Raw genomic sequence first — 22,765 nt, forward strand, 5'->3', positions numbered from 1 at the left:
GGGGAATCGCTTTTCCCCTACGGTTGGGTGAAGTGCGAGGTCTCCTCGGCTCGGCGGGCTCCACCTTCGAGTTGCTTTGAGCAACAAAAAATAAGTTTGTGAAAGTAAACTTGAGGTGGAGTGAGCAGCAGGGATACTTTTTGCTATTTCTTGTTTTTGTTGTTTCTGTGTATGTTCTTCATAGTCACTGCATTTTAAGAACCTTATTGCAAATTACAAACTGAAACAAGCTTTCGGGCTTCTCTTCCCTGTGAGGGTGGTGAGGTGCTGGCACAGATTGCCCAGAGGAGTTGGGTAAACTCCCTCCCTGGAGGTGTTCAAGACCAGGTTGGTTTTGAGCAGGGTTCGGAACTAGATGGTCTTTAAGGTCTTTTCTGATCGTAACCATTCTATGATTCTGTGGCTTGTTGAAAATAAAAGTGAAGTTGCCTGCCTTGAAAAGAGTAAGGAAATCCAGGTGTAAAGGGTTAAAAGTAACTTACAAGTCTGGAAACTCATCTGCCTCTGTGAGACCACCCTGTTTGCAAACAGATCAGTTCCATGATCCTGACTGTGACGTGGGCTCAGGAAAGTTGGTGCCGGCACGAGAATGAGGGGAGGAATGAGATAGTTGTGAAGAAACTGGGCTCTCTTATAGCTGCAAAGGTTTTATGCAAGATTATCTGAGTATATGTATGGTCGTACACTTCCTTGGGCTCTCATAGCATTTGAATGCTTCACGATTGTATAGTTTTTGGATGTTATTGATTATTTGTTCAGTCTTTTGTGTATTAAGTCTTTCTGCAGCTTCTACTTTGATTTTAGTTGTGTGTGGGTTTTTTTAAATGCATCCACTAATGCAGGATGTCACGCTTATGTAATTCAGTCACCTCTCTTTAAGTGTATCGATACTGGTTTTCATTTGACTGCATGTATTACCTGCCTGCCTGGCAGGCACATCGGTTTTAGTATCCCGTTCTTGCTGCGGTCGGGGTGGTTTTGCATTTCAGATTTAGGCAGTGAAACCGAATCGTAGATTTAGATTAATCAAATGCTGTGCAGTTAAAACTGCAGGTTACTCTTTTGGTTGTATTACAGTCGTGGCTTCAATGAGCCTCTCTCAGCTTGGCGAGTGAAGTTTATTTTACCTGTAGCTGCAAAGAGTGAATTTCTTGCTCGAGTGGACAGATAAGGTTTGAGGATTTGTCCGCCTGGGGGAACTGTTACAGAAAGAGGAGGTTTGTGGGTTTACAAGTACAGCTTAACAGCTGCTCACAGGCTTCCTTACTCTGGAGCAAGCTGCTGGCAGCCAGCAGTGGTTGTTCTGCTCTTGGCTTTACCAAATGCTTAGGTTTTGTGTCGTCTCTGATGCGACCTGTTCTGGGGATCTGGGTCTAGAGAATGAAATTCCACTTGGGCAGCGAGGTTAGACTGTGAGACGACGCCTGTAATAGTTATCTGTCATGTTTATAGCTGTGCTGATAGGGTAGCGCTGGTGCTCAGCAGCCACAAGGTGAAGTTCAGTTGTGATATTTTGAAGCAGAGAGTTTATAAAGGTGATTCTTTTACAGGCTTGTCTTTTACCGTGAGTGGATTTTGCATTTTTGTTTTACAGGCTTGTCCAGCTATTTCTGGATAATGTCTTAAGATCTGTCTAGTTAAAAGCATATTGAACAATAAATAGAGCTGCAATCCGTAGCAATTCAGTACAGTTCTCTCTAAGAGACTTATATTTTTCATCAGATTTGTAAACATTTAGATTAATCTTTATGCAATCAAACCTGCTCTAATATTTAGGTAAAATAAAGGTTTCTGTAGCCTTGGTTTTAGTGACTTTGTGGTAATTTATGTTTCTTTAATAGTGAAGCTTATAACAGCAAATATTCTTTATTAAAAGAAGTGAAAAGATATGACAAATTCTAGTATTACCATAGACTTACCACGTTAGATTTACCATAACTGAGGTGTTAGATCCTGGTGCCCTTGTCCACATGGTTTTGTTCCAACCTAGGAGCACGTGGCAATTGCAGTAAAGACAGCCCATGGATAAATCCAATTCATTACCATTTTTATATTCAGATCTGATCATAAATTTGAGAGCAGACTATGACAGTAGTGAGAAGCTGTAGTTTCTCTTGTTGTCGATGAATTTAAACTTCTTTCACAATGTAATCAGCTCTGTGTGTATTCTAGGATTGCTTTAAATCTCTCTAATCAGAAATACTGTATCTCCTGGTAGCTCATCTCTTTGAAATATTAAAAAGTTGATCCTTGTTCTCTTACCTTGCTAGATTATTTCTTTTCCTTAAATCTGATTAATCTTCTTAAACTGAGCAGGAAGAATAAGAGGAAGATCTTGAAGATAATATAAAATCCAGGAGAGAATGTTCTTAATCAAATTCACACAAATTAATAAAGCTGCAACTAAAGTATCGTATTTGAAGATCTATGTTCAATGGTTTCAAAAGAGGCTGTAGATTAAAAGTGAATAGTTCAGTTATATCACAAGAGATATCGCTCCCAGATACTTAAACCTTTTACGAAGCTGTTACATTAACAATCTGATAGGTTTCGGAGGATGTCGTGGTAAGGTTACTGACACAACAGTATGCAGATGAGAACTGAATAGCTCTTGAAGCCATCTGAAAGAGATCGTACTTATTTTGCTCTACCTTCAAGGCTGAAAATAAGATCTGTGGTGGGGGCAGTTTTATTTTCTGTAGCACATAGTTGTAAGCCGTTAATATCCTCCAACTCACAGTTGGCTCAGACAAGAGGTTTGATGAAAGATCAAGTAGAACACAAGGCAACCTTCTCGTCCCGGTGTCTGATGTAAACCAGACTGGATGCCCTTCCCTTGAAGTTGTCCTTCTTGGTTGCCTGCAGGAACTGTGTTAGGACTGCAAGCTGCAGTGTACTCTTTGCTCCTGATAGTTTCTGCTAAAACCAAGCAATATCTGTGTTTGTGCTAGGAAGCTCGGTGAAAGAAGCAAACAGCGGTCAAGATTCTGTCTGTTGAGATTTGACTAGTTTGGATGAATGGTATAAGAAAGATATGTGAATTAGCAGAAATGTTGCGTGTTTTAAAGGAATGAAATTGAGGGATTCAGTATTCAGTTATTTAGAAATTGTTTCACAAAATCATTCTGAAAGAATTTCACACGCTTATAACTGAAAATTGTAAATATCTATTAAAGACTTACTTTGCTGTAGAGATTTTTATTTTAGCTTTTTAAGACTAGGATAAGTTCAGCTGCTTCTGCTGCTGCTCTAAGCAGGAAAATTGCCAGAAAATTGATGGTACAATATGTAAGTTGTTTGTGGTGATTTTTTTATTTATTTTTAGTCTGTTAGTTTGAACTTGTCTCTAGGTTGTTGTTTTTTTCCTACCACTCTTGGAAAAAATAAACTTCTATGAGTCGATGCATTAACATCTCGGTGATTTATGATACTTCTCCAGTCAAGTACTGAAATATCAGTTGCGATTGCATTTGCAGGCTAAAGAGTGCAATGGAGTCAAGGCTCCGATTGATACGAGCAAGCCGAACCCTAACGAGGTGGAGTTTGACAACCTGTATTTGGATATGAATGGTATAATTCACCCTTGTACGCATCCGGAAGACAAGTAAGGCAACTTTTTGTCGCTTTGCAAATAGGATTTATTGATATAGTGCATCACCTGTTAAATTGGCCACTCTCCGTTTTAGGCCAGCACCCAAAAATGAAGATGAAATGATGGTTGCGATCTTTGAGTACATCGACAGAATCTTCAACATTGTGAGACCAAGGCGGCTTCTTTACATGGCTATAGATGGAGTGGTGAGCGTCAATAGGTTTAGTTCCCAGTAATAGCTGTTTGTAAAACTGGGGTAGATGCCATCCAGTATCATTAAACTCTTTTTTTTTGGTTTTTTTTTTTTGTTTGTTTGGTTGGTTGGGTTTTTTTAGGCTCCGCGTGCGAAAATGAATCAACAGCGGTCAAGAAGATTCAGAGCATCAAAGGAGGGCATGGAAGCTGCTGAAGAGAAGCAAAAAATAAGACAAGAAATTCTGGCAAAAGGTAGAATTGTGACCGTAATCTGAAGTTTTTCAAGTGAGAGTCACCTCTCCATGACTCGGTGAGGTTTAGGAGAGGGACATCTGGCTCAGTGTCTGTCCTTACAAGGAGGAGGGCCTAGCAAGCCTATACAGAAGGACAGATCTGTGTTTTCCAAAGTTAAGAACCAAGATAAATTAAAATTTCACTTACTGTCTCTTTCCTGAAATGTGTCTGTGTTGAATACTCTTAATTCCTTTAGGAAAAAAAGTAGGACAGTCAAGCAGGGCTAAGTGTAGCAGCAGGAAACTTAGGGAAGGAAGTGTAGGTTCCTAGGGCTTGATGAAACGAAAGTTGAAGCTTAAGAGCAAAGATCCAATGCAAACACTGCTGCACAGGAGCAGTGAACTGTGAGCGAGCATCATTACTGAATGGTGGAAACTCTGAAGTGAGGAAGGAGAGTTGGTGCCGCTTTCTGAGGGTGACGTGGGAGCGTGTGTAACTGTAGTGTGCAGGCTGCGCTGGGACAGTGGGTTCAGCTGATGGTGCAGAAGGAGTGAATGCTGCACCCTCGGTGAGAGGGGGGCACTGTGTCACCTCAGTAGAGGGTAAAAAGGGGCGACAAAGACTTTTTAACATTTCTGCCTGTAGTATTTCTAGACTGCGAAGATCCTTTATGAAGCTCAGAGATGAGAGAAGTTGATGTAAACCTGTTTGTGAGCTCGGGTGAATTGATAGTGGAAGCATAGGGGAGAATATATAAGAAAATAATTATTTCCTAATGTTTTATCTCATTTAACAAGTCTTTCTTTGAGATTTCTTTCACTGTCTTTTGACAGAGTAGGTAGTGAAATCACTTTTCTGAAGTAACAACATTAGTAACTGTACTAAAACCTTGCTTTAAGAGGGAGATAATGTAATGGTAAGAGCTGGTTAAGGGTGGGGGCATTGTGTTTTGGGTTTATTTTTAAAACAAACTGATTTTCAGTAAGTGTTAATTTTTATCAGGGGTTTTTATCATGGAAAAAATGCTTTTGGCATTCCGTATTGACTCACTTCTGTTAAATGTTTTTATTGCTCTAGGTGGCATTCTTCCTCCAGAAGAAGTGAAAGAGAGATTTGACAGCAACTGCATTACCCCAGTAAGTAATCTTGCACTGTAACCACCAGCATCTGAGTGAAGGTTTACTTTATTTTCTTCCTTCATTTCTTAGGGAACTGAGTTTATGGACAATCTTGCTAAATGTCTCCGCTATTACATCGCTGACCGTCTGAACAGTGACCCGGGGTGGAAAAATTTGACGGTGAGTTTCTCAGTTTCATACTTGAGGAAAATTAAGGTGATCTGTTAGGCTGGGTTGGGATGTGGTTGAAGAGCATGAATTTAACAGATTTGTCTCATCTTCTGGCACTGTGCTGTTCTTAATGATGGACCCACTCATGCGTTCTGCTGGGACTTCAGGGTTACATATCCTAACCATCACCGTTTGGTTTTGGTTTTGTTTAAGAGCAATGAAAAAAATTTGATAGTGGAAGCCACAATTTGATATGGTATGAGACAGGATTTTTTTTTCTTCTTTTGGGGAAAATTTGTCAGGATACTCTGTGTACGTATTCTTTTCCCTATTTCTTTTTTATCTCACTACCTCAGGCAGTATTTTCTCCATTATTCTAATGGTGGATAACAACAGACGGCTTTATCTGTTAGTTCTCTAGTACGTATTTCAATTGCCCTGATAATTTATCAGAAAACTTCCAATATATTAATGACGTGATAATTTCTAGTGGCATCCAAATCAATATGTCAGCTTCATCCTAGAATTAACAGAGAAGAGTGAATGTCTATTTATGGATTCCAAGCTCTTAAATAATTTCATTTTGAATCGTAATATTTTAGTTAAAACTGCGAATAAGGATTTCAAGTATTTGTAAGTCAGATTCAGTGTGTAAACTACTTAAGTTTGGGGGTTTTTTTCTAACTGTGGTTGCATTGCTTGGGGGTCGGATTGCTTCTGTAACCTAAATGTTTTGCAGGTTATTTTGTCTGATGCCAGTGCTCCTGGTGAAGGTGAACATAAAATCATGGATTACATCAGAAGGCAAAGAGGTAAAATTCAAACAAATGCCAACGTTTTGTTTTAAATCAAGGTGTAGTCAGTAATAATTTATTTTAATGTGACTAAGTATAATTTTCTTTTACATAGCTCAGCCAAACCATGACCCAAACACTCATCACTGTCTGTGTGGGGCTGATGGTGAGTTCTATTAAGCTTTCTTATGCTGTTTTGTGATTGAGTCGGGCTGTAGTTTTTAGGCTTTTACTTGTATTCTTGCAAATAATTCAGGGTATTTGTTAGTTTTTGAAAGCTCTGAGTAATACATGGGGAAAGATGTAGCACCGTTGTAATGGAAGGGCTAATTTACGCTCAGTTATACTCTCTGGGTAATTTGTGGCTAAGCACTTCTGTGTGTTTGCACTTGCTTAGGATGGAATGTACTTTGCTTTTAAACTTGTTTTTCAAAAACCTTAATAATATTTATACTTTATTATGTATTATTCTCTTCTTTTGGTTGGCAGCTGATTTATACTTTATTATGTATTATTCTCTTCTTTTGGTTGGCAGCTGATCTGATTATGCTTGGGTTAGCTACACATGAACCAAACTTCACTATAATTAGAGAAGAGTTTACACCAAATAAACCCAAGCCATGTGCTCTCTGTAACCAGATGGGTCATGAAGTTAAGGATTGCCAAGGTTTGCCCAGAGAAAAACAAGGCAAGGTAAGACTTTTGCAATTTCTAGAATTTCTTTTTGTCTAAAAGCTACTTGATGTTATAATGAGATCCTCAAATTGTTCTTGCTGTTGGTTTTGACTGGAACATAAGGCAAATTATGTTATTGGAATTACCTAGCTTTACTCTTATATTAATAAATATGGTGCTTCTGTAGCACAGAGGGAAAATGATCAGTAACTTAGCAGACACGGAACAGCAAAATGCATGCTTGACGTAAAAACCTGAGGAACCATACTTGTTATCCCTCTTACTTGCTCTCCAAGTGAGCCTTTAACCTTGAGCTGGAGAAGCTTGAAGGTGTGCTTGGATGTCACGCGCCTCTTCCCTTCTGTTGCAGCACGATCAATTTGCAGACAGCCTTCCTATGGCAGAACAAGAATTTATCTTCATCCGATTAAGTGTTTTGCGAGAGGTATGTTGAAGCAATTGTTCTACCTGCTTCGTATAGACGATATTTTTAAACTCCGTATGCAGTGTTTTCTAATGTTCTTTTGTGTGTGTGTGTGTGTGTATGTTGCAGTATTTGGAAAGAGAGCTCACTATGGCCAGCTTGCCTTTCACTTTTGATTTTGAAAGAAGTGTTGATGACTGGGTCTTCATGTGCTTCTTTGTGGGAAATGACTTTCTTCCTCACCTGCCCTCTTTGGAGATCAGGTAGATGAGAACATATATTTTCTTTTCCTGCAAGTACCCCTGCTGTGGCATTAAATGATGAGAATCTCATGCTTTTATCTGTTTGTTTTTAGGGAGGGAGCAATTGATCGCTTGGTTAACATATATAAAAATGTGGTGCACAAGACTGGGGTAATTGTTACTAATTTTTTTTTAAGTATCTGGGTGTTTGCTACAAAAATAGGCTTGTTTTTCAACTATGTTATTTTCTGATTTATAGGGCTACCTCACAGAAAGTGGTTTCGTCAACCTACAACGTGTCCAGATGATCATGTTAGCTGTTGGAGAAGTTGAAGATAGTATTTTCAAAAAGAGAAAAGATGATGATGTAATTTGTGTGTGTGTGTGTGTGTGTGTGTGTGTGTGTGTGTGTGATACTGTTAGACTGTGACACTCTGTTAACAGGAAAAAAAATAATCAAAATTGCCCCAGCCTGCACCTAACTTGCAGTGGAAACACCAATTTGGTATTGAAGTTTTCAGTTCCATGTCCCAAGAATAAGAAATGTCTTTCTTTGAGCTGCTACTTTTTCTATTTCTAGGACTTTTTTGTGTCTCTTACCTTTTTTTTTTTATTTTTTTTTTTTTTTTTTTTTGGTGGCTGTTCCAGTGCAGACAAGAGCTTGTGTCCTTTGACACTGCTGTCACCTTGAAGTAAGGCCATGGCTAAACTCAGTAGACTGAAATTGTGGACCTTTGAATACACAGCTCCTTTTTTCCCCCATAGCTTTTCAGGGTAGACTAGAAAATTCTACCCTGTTTCCGTTGGATTTACAGTCACAAGACCTGACCTGTGTCTTACATGGAGCACTAAGTAAAAAATGTATGGCCTTCTGCTTAGTTGAGGCTTACAATGAAATATTTTTCCAAGAAATCTGTGTGCTAGTCTGGCTTTATTTCTCTTTATTTTCTCTTTAGGATAACTTCAAAAGACGACAAAAAGAAAAAAGGAAAAGAATGAAGGTAAATTAGTTCCTTTCACAATGCGAAAACTAGCAAGAGCTCTGATGCGGCAGTTGCTGCGGTTGAAACTGCAGTTGCGTTTGTGGTATTTTCTGGCCCGTCTGTAAACTATTTTAAAGGTTTTCTTCATAACCTTTTGTGGGCTGGAATTGCATATAAAAAGGGAGAGGCTGGGAATGTGTCAAGTGCGGTGGATGATGGCTGTGTGCTGTGTCCTTCAAATCTGCACCATCACGATCACTTAGCATGCTTCAGCCTGGTCACCATGCAGGAATTGCTCTTCCACGCCTTGACACGAGGTCTTTTCGGCCATTATGTTTAGCATAAGAGTTGAGGCTTAAATACCTGTACTTATTTGTGTTAAATGGATTTGCATGATTAGAAAAAAAGCAAGGAAGGCTGACCCCAAACCACACTTCTATCATTCTGTCTGGCAGAATGTTGCCAAGTCTCTCTTGAATGCTCTTGTGGGAATAAGTTTGCCCTTTCTGACCCATGTAAGCCAAATTCTTTAAAATTATGTTGTTGGAAGGTTACTGAGTTTTCTTCGGTTCACAAAATACTCTGATGTATTAAAAATGGGCCCTTGCATGTTTATCTCAAGATGTCCCCTTTGCTGGGACATATGAGTAAGTGTAGCTTCCAAGACTTTCAGGGCATACAATATCCCCACTGTGAGTACTGCTTAGATCTTTTATTTTTTTAAATTATGTATTTTCTGACTGTCGCTATTGGAATGGAAGAGGTTATTCACTTTGCTTACATTGGGCAAGTTCTTCACAAGAAGTTGGATGAAGTCTCACTTACCCCCAAACATGCCTTTCAGCCCATGTAGAAAAAATATAGGCACAGAATGTGGGGTTTATTTAGATTTGGTTTTTTAAGAGTTTAATAAATGATAGAAATACAAGGGCCTTGTTTGCAAGTGTCATCATACCTGGTCAAGATTCTTAAACAACTAATTGAAGCTGAACTGTGTAAATTATGCTTGTTTTTTTTAACGTTAATCTGAAAACTGTGGGAGAGCGTCATCGCGCTGCTGTGGAGATGACACAACTTTTTCAGTGTACTCCTGTATATTTATCTTCTAGAGGGATCAGCCTTCCTTTATTCCTGGTGGACAGTTTTCCCCTCAAGCTCTGGGAAATCGATCTAGTCCTCAGGCAATCAGTAACCTTAGACAAGCCGCCTTTGAGATGAGAATGCATGACAGACAGAACTCTGTAAGTAGCTGTTCAAAGGTGTTTACACCTCGAAAGGGAAATAAGCAAATCCTGGGTTGTTCTGGGCACCTTTTTCTCTCCCCCATCAAGCTTTCTCAAAAAGCAGACAAAAAAATACTTTTTTCAAGGAAGTGGCTTCTAGTAACTGCTTTTTGTGAGACCACTTGCAAAAAGCTGTGTTCTTTATTTTAATGTTGGGTATGATACTGCTTGTTAAATAGTTCTGGGAGGGCAAGAGGGAGGTGAATACATCCAAGTGTGGTGGCTTTCCAGGCTAAATAAATACAGTAGGCTTTTTCAAAGTATAATTTCTGCTGTTCTTGCCTTTTAATTTTGAAACCTTTACACGCAAGGTAAGCAGATCAATTCCTTTGTAGAATGGGAGAAGTTTCTTTTAGACTTTATAATGTTAAAATAGATAAATTTGAAAGGAGTTTAAAAGATCAGTTGTAAAGAAACTTGAAGCATTTCGGCCAGTTCTGATTCGGCCAGTTCTGATTCACAGGCAGCGTTTTTTGTGGTTCTCTGAGTATGCATTTTCCGCTGTTGTTGTAAGGTGAAGTTGTAACATAAGCTGAAGGACTGGAGAAAACAGTTGTATTCCAAGATTGGAATATGTAAGAAATAGCATGTTTTATCTTCTTGTCCTGTCTTGTGTACTGCATCTTTCTCAAATACAATGAACTTTCTGCCTGTGTGTAGCAACACCTGCCTCTTGATGCAAAGATGTACTCTTCCTACTTGGCTTAACAGTTGAAGGGTTGTGCAGCTTTTGCCTTGAGTTTTTAGGGAACTAGAAATAATGTGTGTGATTACCACAAAGCTATTAATTTTAACTCAAATTTAAAATGCCTGGTAAATCCTTTTTCCCCACCTGTATTTCTCCGTAATAATTCTGACCCTAGACAACTTCATCGTCTCCAAATACCAGCCTCACTTCTGACGGCAGCCCGTCCTTGGCAGGAGGAATTAAGCGAAAAGCTGAAGACAGTGACAGTGAACCTGAGCCAGAGGATAATATCAGGTGAAGCCATTTTTTTGTAGCACTTTGTTAGCAAATTGCTGAAGGAGATGCAGCCTAATTAATGCCATTTAGCTTAGAGCAGCAGTGCTTTCAGATGCTTCTGTATGATCTTTTTATCCACCAGTAATTAATGTGGAGGGTTAGAATATTCAGTAAATTCCAGTGAGATGTGTAAGCTCTCCTTGTTAAATCTAAGTGTCTAGATTAGTATGCATGCAGGTTTCCAGCCTCCAAGCCACTGCTCCCTTTGAGACCAAGCACTAGATTGGCTCCACGTTCACTGCTCACCACTCAGCTTCGCAGATGTGAGCTGAATGCTGCTGTCCTGCGGTTGGGTTTCTGAGCTGTTTAACCCACAAAATCCAGTTGCATTCACGTGCACAGCATCATTTGACTGTTACTCTGTGTTTTCCTCTTGCTTTGGGTTGTAGCAGGCCCCACTTTATGTGTGACAAGTTCTTGGACGGCTGATCCCGACATGATTAAGGAATAGGAATTTTATGAGAATTAACTGACAGTGAGCTACCAGTGAGTCGGCATTTATCAAAGGTTTCAATCAAGCTATCAGCCTTTAAGTCAAGGGTGAAGACCCTTGTAATTTTTTGTTGAAGGTTCTGCAGTCACTAAGTTTTTGTTTACTGGAGAGTCAGGGAACGTAGGTGGGTGTGGGAAAACAGTAAGAGGCACTTCATTGTGAAGGACTGATCACTGGTGTCCAGCACTCATGTGACATTTTTCTGATGTTGAGCCCATCAGACCTCCTGAGATCAGACATTCTAGTGCTCATTCTTGTTTTCTTTTCCCCATGTGCAGATCTGAACAGATTGATATTTTAAAATTTTTTTTTAATCAAATGGAATTTTTATTTACAGTCAGGATAAATTTTCATGTTGCTTTCCATTTGAATTTTAGCAGAGCTGCTGAGAGAAGCTTTTAACAGCTTTACAGCAACTAGTAGTATGAATGACCTGTGGTGATTTACAAGTAGCAATAGTTTTGACATGTTTGGTATTGCCAAGTAAAAGGATATGCTACATTCATCTGCCATTATTTAAGCTCCTTTGTAGCTCTGAATAATTCAGAGTGGAAAACAACAACACTTTATGCTTCTTATTGTAAGAAAACACAACTGCATAAATGTACTAGATGTAACAGAGTTGCTTGACAAAATGTATTTTGTATTTAGGATGACTGTAAAACTAGAACGAATAGTTCTAGTCAGCTAGCAGATTGTTTTTGTTGCTATCTTGCATAAATTTCAAAGACCTTTTGTTCTAAGTGTCTAGCTGCCAGGGAGCTCCTAGGGTCAGATGCTCACAGACTGCAGATGTTCTTGACTCTGTCCTTCAAGACTTGAGCACAAGGAGCTCTGTCTTTGCTCACCTGGCCTTCTTCAAGTCTTGAAAACATCTCCTCATCAGTTTGGATCCTCTTTGAGCTAGCTGAGGTCAGACTTCAGTAAGTATCCCTGTGCTGGGCAGCTGACTTGAAACAGAAGCAGGGGAAGCTCCTTTTTGCAAAGCCATAAGACTGTGCATCCTGTGGAGAAAGCACAAATCTTTACTCTCTTGGCCACTACATTAATTGCTCTCTGAGATTCTGACGAGGGTAGGTTTGAGCTGACCTCACAGGTTATGTGTGTGCTTCAGGAATTGAAAGTGGTCACAGCCTTTGTGGAAAGGGATCTCACATGATGGTTTTCAGATGTGATAATCAATGCCAAGTTCTGAATTGTCAAGAATAAAGTTATATCTGTTTTTTTTAAAATCATTATGAAGGGATTATCTGATTTAATGGTTTCTATATCAGATTTGTAATTTGCTTTACTGTAGTTCACTTGAATACTGAAATGCGTGTGAACCTCGAGGTATGCGTCTGTAAAATGCATGCACTATGGTAAATAATAGGTTTAGATTTAAAAACAAAAGAAAAATCACAACAAACCAATCAAAGAAAGAAACTAACCCAACCCCAATAGTTTTGTGAGGGAGGCCAGTTCTGAAAATAATATCATGGTGGAACCTAAGGTGAAGTAGAACTTAATCTTTCCATTACTTAAACTACAATTTTTAGATGACAGCCTCTGAATTGAACTGGACTTTCCCCCAAGATTTACGTTGCGTCTTACATGTTGGGGTTTTTTTTCCAGGAGCCTGTGGTCTCTTAACTTTCACAGAATATTATTGCTCGAAATGTGGCACAATAAAGCACATCATTCACTGTTTTTCGTGATGTTATGCAGTAGAGCTGTGGGATTCAGGTGCTCGTCTGTCTAAAGATGAGCAAGTGGTTGTTCTCCCCTGCCCCGTCTGTAGACAGATATTAGGGGCAGCTGTGTGAAATAAGGATAAATTGTGTATGAGATTGCTCTTTGGACTCCAGGATCTGTCTCTGGCATGGAAGATTAAAAATCCCAGTGTAAAAGGGAACTTGTCTGATGTGAGTCAGCAAGCATGGGATTCCTGACTTGTGTATAATTTTGCTGATAACCAGAGCTTGTCTGAACAGCAGTAGAATATAGAAATTAAGCTGTTGCTGCTTATTATTTATTTGCCTACTTTTAATTTTGATTAGCAGTGAAACTCCATCACTTTCCTGCTTGAGAGAGGCATTAAAAATAGAGGAATGAACTTGATGTGAGAAGATACTCCAGTGAGATGAGGATTTTGGCCTAAGGTAGATTAAATGAAATAAGGCAAGGGAAGAGTTCATTCTCTTTTTAGTGGCTGAAAGCATAAAGAGCAAAGTTCAAGTGGTGGTTTTGGAAGTAGGTTCCTGATAAGGAAAATGAAATTGCTGGTTAGGAACAGCACTGTTCTGAAAAATCCTGACAGCAGCAGACATGTGTTTGGAAAACTACCCTGCTGCTAGCGCATACTTTTGAAGACATGTTTATCAGGATGGAACACCATCTGGATTTTCTGCGATGCCGGCCATCAAATTTTATCCTCTTGCTCTTGAGAATCAGGTTTCATGCTTTCATTTAAATTGTATAAAAGTGGGAACTGAAGTAGGTCATGACCTTGGCTTATATTTTAATTCAGATATGTAAATGTGCTTGTATTAACATGTATCGATGTCTTTTTGGGTTTGTACACAGGTTATGGGAAACTGGTTGGAAACAGCGCTACTATAAAAACAAATTTGATGTCGATGCATCCGATGAGAAATTCCGTCGTAAAGTTGTGCAGTCCTACGTAGAAGGGCTTTGCTGGGTTCTCAGATATTATTATCAGGTACTTCAGAATTTCTTCTTTGAAACATCGGGGGGTTTTTGTGTCTGTGCCCTATTTCTTTTCAGAAAATAATAATTACCTGTTATTCAGTTCTGAAAAAACAGAAAAACAGGGCACTTTTTTTTTTTTAAGATAAAAAATGAGTGGGTGCCTGTTCTGTTTTGACACTCCAGATTTGAATGTGATTTTTGGTTCTCACACACAGTAGTGGCACTTGTTACTTCATTAAGGACCGATGCATGTTTTTCTTTTGCGATACATAGCCATCCATAGTGAAATTGCAGATGACTAAATGGGTGAACAAAGGACAAAGCCCTTGAAATGCGAGTAAGGTTTTGAAAGGAGTGGAATTGTCAGCCTCCTCCATAGATTGTAATGATGTTCTACGAAGTGTGTTGTGATTGAAGTAATCTGTACCTGATTTAAATCTTTTGATAATTGAGATGTTAGATTGGGAAGAGATTAGTTAGACATATTAGGGTTTGTTGCACCGATAATTAATAGCTAGCTTCGTGCCCTGAAGACAAAGTAAGTTAGGTCTTGTGCGTGACTTGGGGACAGAATGTACTCGAGTCGAAGTTGATCTGTCTTAGCAGGCCTTTGTAGCTTGAACACAGAGCCACATTGATAAAACTGCACATTTTTCATAGCTGCCTCATGTTCTGCAGCCTGAAAGTTAATTTATTTTAATGTGTACCTTTTTTTATCTCCTCTCTCCTTTGGGAAAAAAAGGGGCATATTCCCTCCCGCTAGTTGTGTTTGGGCTTGAACTTCCACCTTATGGTGGATGAAAATGGTAGAGTGTAAGGTTTGCAAGTCTGTTGCAGTTGGTCTGCAGCAGAGCTGAGCTCCCCTGGTCCTTGTCCTTCTGAGTTTGTAGATGTTCTGGCTGAAGTGACTGATGCATATAGGAGTGATAGGTGACTGCAGTTGCAATGGAAAATAAATTGGTGGGGTTGACAGCAGCTTCAGACAGGACTGTAGTGCTCTCAAGAAAATTGAGGAGGAGTGCCAATAAGACCTTGGGAAAAGTGACTGCAGAAAATATTTTCTAGGTAAGAAATGTTCCAGAGGAAAACTTGATGGATGTACACAAACATTTGGGGCTTTGTTTTCCCATTTTGCATCATATTCAGATTACTTAAGAAGAAGACAAGTCTGTCTCTAGACCTTATAAAAATAAAGCTGCGGACCTAAAATGCAATATTTGCACATGCTGCTGTTTGAACTTGTAAAACAGAACTGTGCGCAGGCAAGATGCCGTAACCTGCTGTACACAGGCAGTCAGATCAGCTGCCCGCATGGAAGTTAAATTAGGAAGCTGTTGGACTGAGGGAATTTCCAAGTAGGTTTGCTTGAGGATTTTTGCTTGACTTTTATCCTTTTATCCTTTAAGACTTGCTTCCACTAGCTACTGCTTATAGTCCATAAAGCTTTTGACGGAATACATTACATGCTTTTTCTGTTTTTATAAAAAACTAATAATGCAGAGCATACTCTGCTAGTGGGAACATCTGTTTGGAGAGAAAGAAAACAAAAAACAGAAAGAAATCAGTCCACCTGGCTTTTGAAACGTACTGAAACCGTCTGAAGAATTGCATCTAATAATTATAGTCTCTGCAATTTTGTACCAAAAATATCAGTGGAGGAGCCTTGTTGACATTAACTTATTCAGAATTGGAAGTCAAAATGATCGGCTTTTGTTTCAAGTGCTGCTGCTAAGAAAAATAGCTGAGAAGGCAAAAACTTGACTTAGACCTACCAGAGCCGCGTTTCCTTTGTAAAGTGCATCATGTTCTGATGTGTTTTGAATTTATTTTCTACTTTTGGAAGAATATGTTGCCTCTTTCAAGCGAATGCACTTTATATTTCCCAATATTTGAGGTGCTAGAATGAGAGGGGAGGAAAAGCAAAATGGTACTCAAAGTGTGTGTTAGTCCTGTACCGAATAGAAAAGTTAACACCAAGGAACTTCGCAGCCTGTGACAAATACCGTTTGCATTTTCACACCTTGTAGAGTATGTCATATCGGGGTACTCTGCTCCCATGTGTTCCCAAGTTGGTGGTGGGATTTGACGTTGAAAAACAGTCGTGCAGACTGGGTGCTGCCAGAAAAAAAAGGCTTCTTTTGTTTCCTATTGAGAGCTCTGTAGTGACTTTCTGACTGGCCTGATTCTGTTGTTTACACATTGTACTGTTACAGGCTCATCCGCTCAGCCCCAGGGCCTGGGTAGCTGTAGGGATGAACTGCGATTTCCTGCTCTTTGCATAAAACTTTTGTGCTCAGTTTTACTGGGCATTGTGCATGTGCTCATGTGTTCTGGTTTTGTTTCTTTTGCTCAAGGGAGAGGAAAAAAGCGCGAGGTACGTTGCAGTGTCCTGAAGCTTAGGTTAAGATTCTGCTGTAAGGTCTTTATTTTTTTTTTTTTTTTTTTCCTTTTTGTCTGGCTTGTTTCTCTGTCCTAGGGCTGTGCATCCTGGAACTGGTATTACCCTTTTCACTACGCTCCGTTTGCGTCCGACTTTGAGGGTATTGCAGACCTGCCCTCTGATTTTGAGAAGGGCTCAAAACCGGTAGGGCATTTGTCTACCTTGATTTGTTCATGATTTAACAGCCCATGACAATTGTCCTACATCTGCCTGTTTTTAATTTCAACAGTTTAAACCTCTTGAACAACTTATGGGAGTATTTCCAGCTGCAAGTGGAAATTTTCTACCACCGACGTGGAGGAAGCTCATGACAGACCCGGTAAGAATCCTCGTTGCGTTCCTCTCTGTCAGGTAATGTCGCTTTGTGGTTGTGTGAGCATGACTTGCCGCTCGCAAAACTAAAATGCTGAGGATCAGAAGGGGAAGTTTTTGCAGGTAGATTGCAGAGACTCTTCAAAGAGCCTTAAGAGTGATGCTTTGAATTTAGGTGTTTCACTGCAAAAAAAAATTTCATGACTCTTAAGATTATCTTACAAAAACCTTGTAAAACTGAATTGGTGAGCAGATACGTTAACCCAGTTATCCAGAATTGTTCTCTCCTGCTTAATGTCTTGGTTTGATACTCTGTAGTGGAAGTGCTCTACCACACTTTGTGTTTAAATGGCATTTTGTGGGAGAGGTTTCTGTTAGTGATCTGCATCATCCTAGCTTTGTTTTTGCCTGCCCTCTGAGAAGTACAAGTGCTACGCGGCATTTTGAATTGATTTCATAATTGGCTTTAATGATCTTTTATTATTTTCTTAAATACAGGAATCAAGCATAATTGACTTCTACCCTGAAGATTTTGCTATTGATTTAAACGGGAAGAAATATGCTTGGCAAGGTGAAATTTCAGCTTTGGTAGTTTGGATTTGTTTGGGGGTTTGGTTTTTTTGAGGGGGGGAGTTGAGCTATAGTATACTCACTTTAGTCTTAAAAATCTGTGTAAAAGCAGAAGGAAAATGGATAGTTCTTAGTAAGATAATGATGCACCAAATCACACAAGTAGCTTTTATGTTTCATGGTATGGGGGAGAAGTATTTTGCAGCAAGTACGTTTTTGAAAACAAATTAAGAACAAATGGTTCAGTAACCGATTTAGGATTGGCAATGATTATTAGTAATTTCAGAAGTCATTCTAGATTTGTTAATTTGTCCTGAACTAGGTTATTTTTTTTTACGTCTTTATCAGCCATACTGTGTAATTGTCTTTTGTCTCCTTTGAATTTAAGTAATGGATCTTGTTCTGTTTAGTAAGTGACTTACTAGTACCTTGCAAAAAATGCTTTGGGGAATATAGAAATATTTGGATGCATAAAAAGAATGAAGAAATTTAATATGACTTCCTCTTTCTTTAGAGAATATTGATTTTAAAGGCCTGCCAAATTTTGTGTTCCAGAATCCAAGAGAAAATTCCTAGGAATTACAAGACATGTTGCATAGCAGGTTTTCTCCTCTGTAACTTGAAGCCCTTTCTTAGCTCCGTTGCAATTCTGGCAATTTCCTTATCCCTTCTGTCCAGTTGTCAAATCTACAGTCTAAAGCAGTCGTATTTTAAGTAGCTCCCACATGCTCTCAGCAGCATCTAACATTACTTTTGATTCATTTAATGCTTAATTGCATTATAAACTCTTTGTTCTTGATTAACATCTGGAATTCTTAGGCTTAAGAGGCACTTGTGGTACAAGCTGGAAGTACAGACCATCTCGGTGAAAAAGTAAATATTCGAAGAATTTTATAGTAAATTTCTCAGTGCTTTTTTGGATTTCATGGTAGAAGAAAACTTGTACTGGAGCATACCCGGAAAGGCTAGTGCCTTTTTTTCTCCAACAAATGTGAAAAAACAACAGTTTGGTTTTGCTAGGTGTTGCGTTATTGCCATTTGTGGATGAGCGACGCCTTAGAGCTGCCCTGGAAGAAGTCTACCCTGACCTCACTCCTGAAGAAAGTAAGAATTTTGGTGTTTTGTTACAGCTTAGTATCACTACTGTGTTTCACCCTAAAAGAGCAGGGGACAATAGGTGTTTGGTTGGATTGAATTATGGCAGACTGTATCCTCTTCTCCGTGGATGGTGCTGGTAATTAGAACGATCTCCTGGCTTTAGTTTTGTAGCTTTCACTTTTACTGAAGCAGACCTGCAGAAGACTTAACCTGAAAACTAGATGACAGTGTAATTGTAGCACAAGTTTCCACCAGTATGTGCTGTCAGAGCACTTGCTAGGTGAATGTGTTACAATCAAAAGAATGGACTCTGTTTCCCAGATTAGAGTTGATGGTAAAACTCGGTGGGAGTATTGCCTGCTCTGACTGATTGCCTGGCCCTGTCCAGTTATGGGATGTGAAGCTTTGTGTTCAGCATGGCGATGTGCTGCTCTGCTGCATTCCTTCCTCCCCTCTTCACCCTGAACTCTTATCTCATTCTCTTCCTCTTTTCTAGGCAGAAGAAACAGCCTTGGTGGTGATGTTCTCTTTGTTGGGAAACACCATCCCCTTTGTGACTTTATTGTAGAACAGTACAAGACCAAAAATACAGAGGTAGGTTGGACCTGCTCTTCAGGGATTCTCTAAGTGCTGAGGGAGTATGTCTAAAAATTCTGTTTTCCATAGCCAGTGGACATACCCCCAGAGCTGTGCCATGGAATCCAAGGAAAGCTGACACTGAACGAAAACGCCATTCTTCCAGATCAGTGAGTATGGCTTTGGGCATTTTCCACTTGGGTTGTAGCACTAAATTCAGGACTATTACCAGCTGCACATACCGAAAATGCTCTTTTGTTTGTTTATTCTCTAGGTAATGCATTTAGTTATAGAAATTAATAGTGTAATCTTGTTGTAGAATATGCATTCACTTATCTAACTTTGCTTAGAGGCATAAGCAGGTAACTCTCATTTGAATTAAATGCAGGAAAAAGAAAACTCTTCTGGCATTATCCTCCCTAGATAGAGGGTGTGAGAACTGGGTGTTTTTACCTAGAGAAGTGATTTTCTAGGAATTTTGTGAATATGAGCAGGCATCCACACAGATCGGCTGCAAAAGTATTGAGATTAATAAATAAGGATTCAGTAATTCCATTGCTTATAGAAGTATTTGAGTTTAGGAGATGGACGAGTTTAATTTTGAAATCTCTTTTGTGTGTGTGTGTGTGTCTCGGGCTTAGCTGACGGGAGTGGGAGCAGCAGAGAAAGTGGAGCAAATCGTGGGAAATGAGTTATGTGACATTTTGACGGAGCTTTTTCTCTTTACCAGGACAGTGGAGTCTCCTGTTCCAGTGCTGCGTGACCTTACACAGAATTCTGCAGTCAGGTAAGTCAACTTTAGGGTGTAATGCAACAGTGTATAAAATACAGCCATCAGGCCTCCTTTTATTCTGGTGGTTTGCAGTGTTGAATTTGCAACAGAATCTGTTTCTTAATAAAATTGAATCTTTTACTTTAAACGTTTAACTTGGCACAGTATAACAGGTGTGTAATGCTGGAGCCTCTAACCTTTCACTTCTTGAGCCACACAAGGGAATCAAGACACTGCAAATCCCTCGCGATCTGTCTGCGTAAATTTTTTTTGTCCAAGGTGGCATAACTTGCTTCAGTGAGAACTATTAGCTACAGGCAGTGAGAAATGCTAAGTTGTCGTTTGTCAGGAGGTTTGTAGAAAGGATGTTCTGAAATGGGGATTTACTAACTCTTGAGTGATGAGTTAAAGGCAGTTTTTGGCTTTCCATCTGCCGCTGTTGGGAGGTGGGAGTCGTTTTACACTTCTGTCCATTTCTTTCTTGTTAAGGTTTTTCTTCCTGTCTTTGGAAAGGGTATGAGCAGTCATGATTCTGCTCTGCAGTTCTTGTGACTTTGGCTGAATTTTCCAAGGGACCATTATTTCCTTCAAGCCTCATTCATTCTCTGTGCCGAAAAGAAACAGATGTATGGCAGCTGAAAGAGTGAGATTATTCTGCTTAGCTGTTTGCTTTTGTCTTTCTTGGCATCCCAAGCATTCTTGTGTGTCAGATGGCAGGAAGGGAGAGAATGGGAAGCAAGTTGGTGCTGTGTACTTCAAATGTCACCCTGGTGGCACCTACCTGCCTGGATACTTACACTGGGAGGTCGGAGTAGCTAGGGGTGTGGATAAATATTCCTAGAGCAAACCCAAACTAGTATATAGCGCATTGTACCAGCAGAAATCTAACTTATGGCCGCTTTTTGCTCTACTGCTGTTTAGTTTGCCTGGTATTAGACAGCTCAAAACACACTGTCTGCGAGGTGCCACTGAAAATAGGTGTGTATCCTTTCATGGGAACTGTGTGGGACTGCAGGGTTGCCTCTGAGGATACAAACTCCACAGCCCAGGAAATCCCACTTCTGAGGTTTTTGTGCTTTTTGACTGGATGGCATAGAAAGCTGGTGCCCGTCCTGCCTCTGTGCTGTGGCAGCCTTTGAACTTAATCAAGCACACTCAGCGCTTTGACTGGAGGATTTATTTGTGCTCAAGGGTCTGCAGAAGATACTTTGATTACCATGCTGCTTTCTAGATGTTAAACTTTCTTTAGGGCTGGCTTTTGATACAGGGAAGGAAGAAGGTCACCCTGTGGAAAATACTTGAGACATCCAAGTCCAGTATAGTCAGTGGATCCATGTGCAGGAAATGTCTTTGCAATTTAAGTCGTAGGTTCTTGAATCTTTTCAGCTGTGTACATCGCTGTCAGTAAAGCAGCAATTCCATTTCAATCTTGCTGCTCCTAATTACCGAGTAAACCTAATCCTCAAACACTTTCTTCTAGCATCTCTTTCAAAGACCCGCAATTTGATGAAGACTTTGTTTTCAAGGCTACGGTATTACCTGGTGCAAAGTAAGTATCAGTTGTCAGTTTTCAAATAATTCCATTTTCTTTCATTGATCTGAGTATTTGCTCTGAGGAGTATTTATGGAACTACTTTTAATATTAAGGAAACCTGCTCCAGTTCTGAAGCCAGGAGACTGGGAAAAAAACAACAATGATGGCAGGCCTTGGAGACCACAGCTTGGATTTAACCGGGACAGAAAACCTGTGCATTTGGATCAGTCAGCATTTAGAACTTTAGGGTAAGCCTGGCAGCATTGTTACTACTTTTTCAGTTTTTTTAAAAAAAACACAACAACTCAACAATGTGAGTGGGGATGGACTCTCAGAGATTAGGTGCTAATGTTCCATGTTGGAAACTTTAAATTAAAATTGTTGGAAATCTTTAAATTGAAACTATTTCAATTCAGCAGTATTGCTGAAAACTGTATTACAATGATTTTGCCCTAATGCCTTGCATTTTGGGGGATTTGCTTTTTCTACTAAGAACTCCAACCTCCCTTTTCATTTTTTTCAACTTGTTTGGGGTTTTTTTCAACTTGTTTGGCAGATGCTCACTTGAAGTACAGAAGGTGCAGTGAGAATATGGCACACAAGTGACAACTGAAATTATTACAAAGTCAGGAATATCTTTTATGCTTATGAATATGAGTTTTTAAAAAAGTGTGGATTTGTCATTTTTCAAAGTATTGGCACAGTCAGTTTTTATTAGTTCTCTAAAAGTCTAAGTAACTTTTTCAGGTGCTGCAGTGTAGTATGAGAATGCTTCTGAGAGCAGGATGAGAGAATGACCTGGGGTTATGTATTATGGATAAAATAAAATGTTTTTCCTTACTTGAGGAGGGCAAGGAGCCACCTGCTTGTCAGAGCCAGAAAAGGGAATGTTTTAGAGGAGATGGTATTACTGGCAAATTAAACTCAGTGAGCAGCTGAACACAAGTGTCTCTTTAGGAAAATGCTTTTTTCTTCACATTATCTCTGTGGAGGAGCTGGAAGGAAAAAAAAAAGCAACAATGTTTCCTCCATTCTTGTGGTGAAAAGCATCATTGTTCATTTGGGGAGCCATCTTCTGTCCTTTCATGTCATGGTTATAGAAAAAAAAAAGAGGGTAGCTGTGGTATTGATCAGGTATGATGTCTCCTTAAACTGCTGTCCAGGGTGGCAGATGCAACAAGCATCAAGGTCTTAATGCGAGCGTCATTCCACCCGGGAAAAACAGTGAAGGCCTGGCAAATGTTGGCGTGCCGATGTTTGCAGGGCCTGCGTCTCTAAAATGCGACAGCACTTCAGTTTTACTGGCTTTTTCTTCAATTTGCAGGAAATGCGTGTTTTCCAGCTCGTGGTGGCTTGCTACAGAAACTTCATGCTCACAGAGCATGTGCCTGGCACCCTGACTGGCCAGCGAGTCATTGCCTCGTGCTCAGGCACAGCTCTGCTAGAGAGAGCTGGGGCCTTTGGCAGACTGGGTAGCAGCTGAGCATTTGTAAACATGCTATATTCTTTTTTTTTTTTCTTTTTATTTCTCATGCCTAACAGCC

At 39.7% G+C, this 22,765-nt stretch overlaps 1 protein-coding gene across 1 annotated transcript in view; it reads left to right on the plus strand.

Moving 5' to 3' along the window:
• Window positions 1–22,765, plus strand: part of XRN2 (5'-3' exoribonuclease 2) — a 34,792-nt gene that overhangs the window by 391 nt on the left and 11,636 nt on the right. The window contains exons 2-26 of the mRNA XM_009866824.1: window positions 3,477–3,604; window positions 3,687–3,798; window positions 3,928–4,039; window positions 5,099–5,157; window positions 5,230–5,319; window positions 6,050–6,122; window positions 6,220–6,270; window positions 6,640–6,797; window positions 7,150–7,224; window positions 7,333–7,466; window positions 7,559–7,616; window positions 7,705–7,812; window positions 8,402–8,446; window positions 9,538–9,669; window positions 10,575–10,693; window positions 13,794–13,929; window positions 16,396–16,503; window positions 16,589–16,678; window positions 17,170–17,242; window positions 18,262–18,345; window positions 18,836–18,933; window positions 19,006–19,085; window positions 19,646–19,702; window positions 21,168–21,236; window positions 21,335–21,469. Coding sequence (XP_009865126.1) covers window positions 3,477–3,604; window positions 3,687–3,798; window positions 3,928–4,039; window positions 5,099–5,157; window positions 5,230–5,319; window positions 6,050–6,122; window positions 6,220–6,270; window positions 6,640–6,797; window positions 7,150–7,224; window positions 7,333–7,466; window positions 7,559–7,616; window positions 7,705–7,812; window positions 8,402–8,446; window positions 9,538–9,669; window positions 10,575–10,693; window positions 13,794–13,929; window positions 16,396–16,503; window positions 16,589–16,678; window positions 17,170–17,242; window positions 18,262–18,345; window positions 18,836–18,933; window positions 19,006–19,085; window positions 19,646–19,702; window positions 21,168–21,236; window positions 21,335–21,469 — 2,384 coding nt within the window. The remainder of the gene's footprint in view (window positions 1–3,476; window positions 3,605–3,686; window positions 3,799–3,927; window positions 4,040–5,098; window positions 5,158–5,229; window positions 5,320–6,049; window positions 6,123–6,219; window positions 6,271–6,639; window positions 6,798–7,149; window positions 7,225–7,332; window positions 7,467–7,558; window positions 7,617–7,704; window positions 7,813–8,401; window positions 8,447–9,537; window positions 9,670–10,574; window positions 10,694–13,793; window positions 13,930–16,395; window positions 16,504–16,588; window positions 16,679–17,169; window positions 17,243–18,261; window positions 18,346–18,835; window positions 18,934–19,005; window positions 19,086–19,645; window positions 19,703–21,167; window positions 21,237–21,334; window positions 21,470–22,765) is intronic.

Source organism: Apaloderma vittatum, unplaced genomic scaffold (assembly GCF_000703405.1).
Source record: "Apaloderma vittatum isolate BGI_N311 unplaced genomic scaffold, ASM70340v1 scaffold27673, whole genome shotgun sequence".
NCBI lineage: Eukaryota > Metazoa > Chordata > Aves > Trogoniformes > Trogonidae > Apaloderma > Apaloderma vittatum.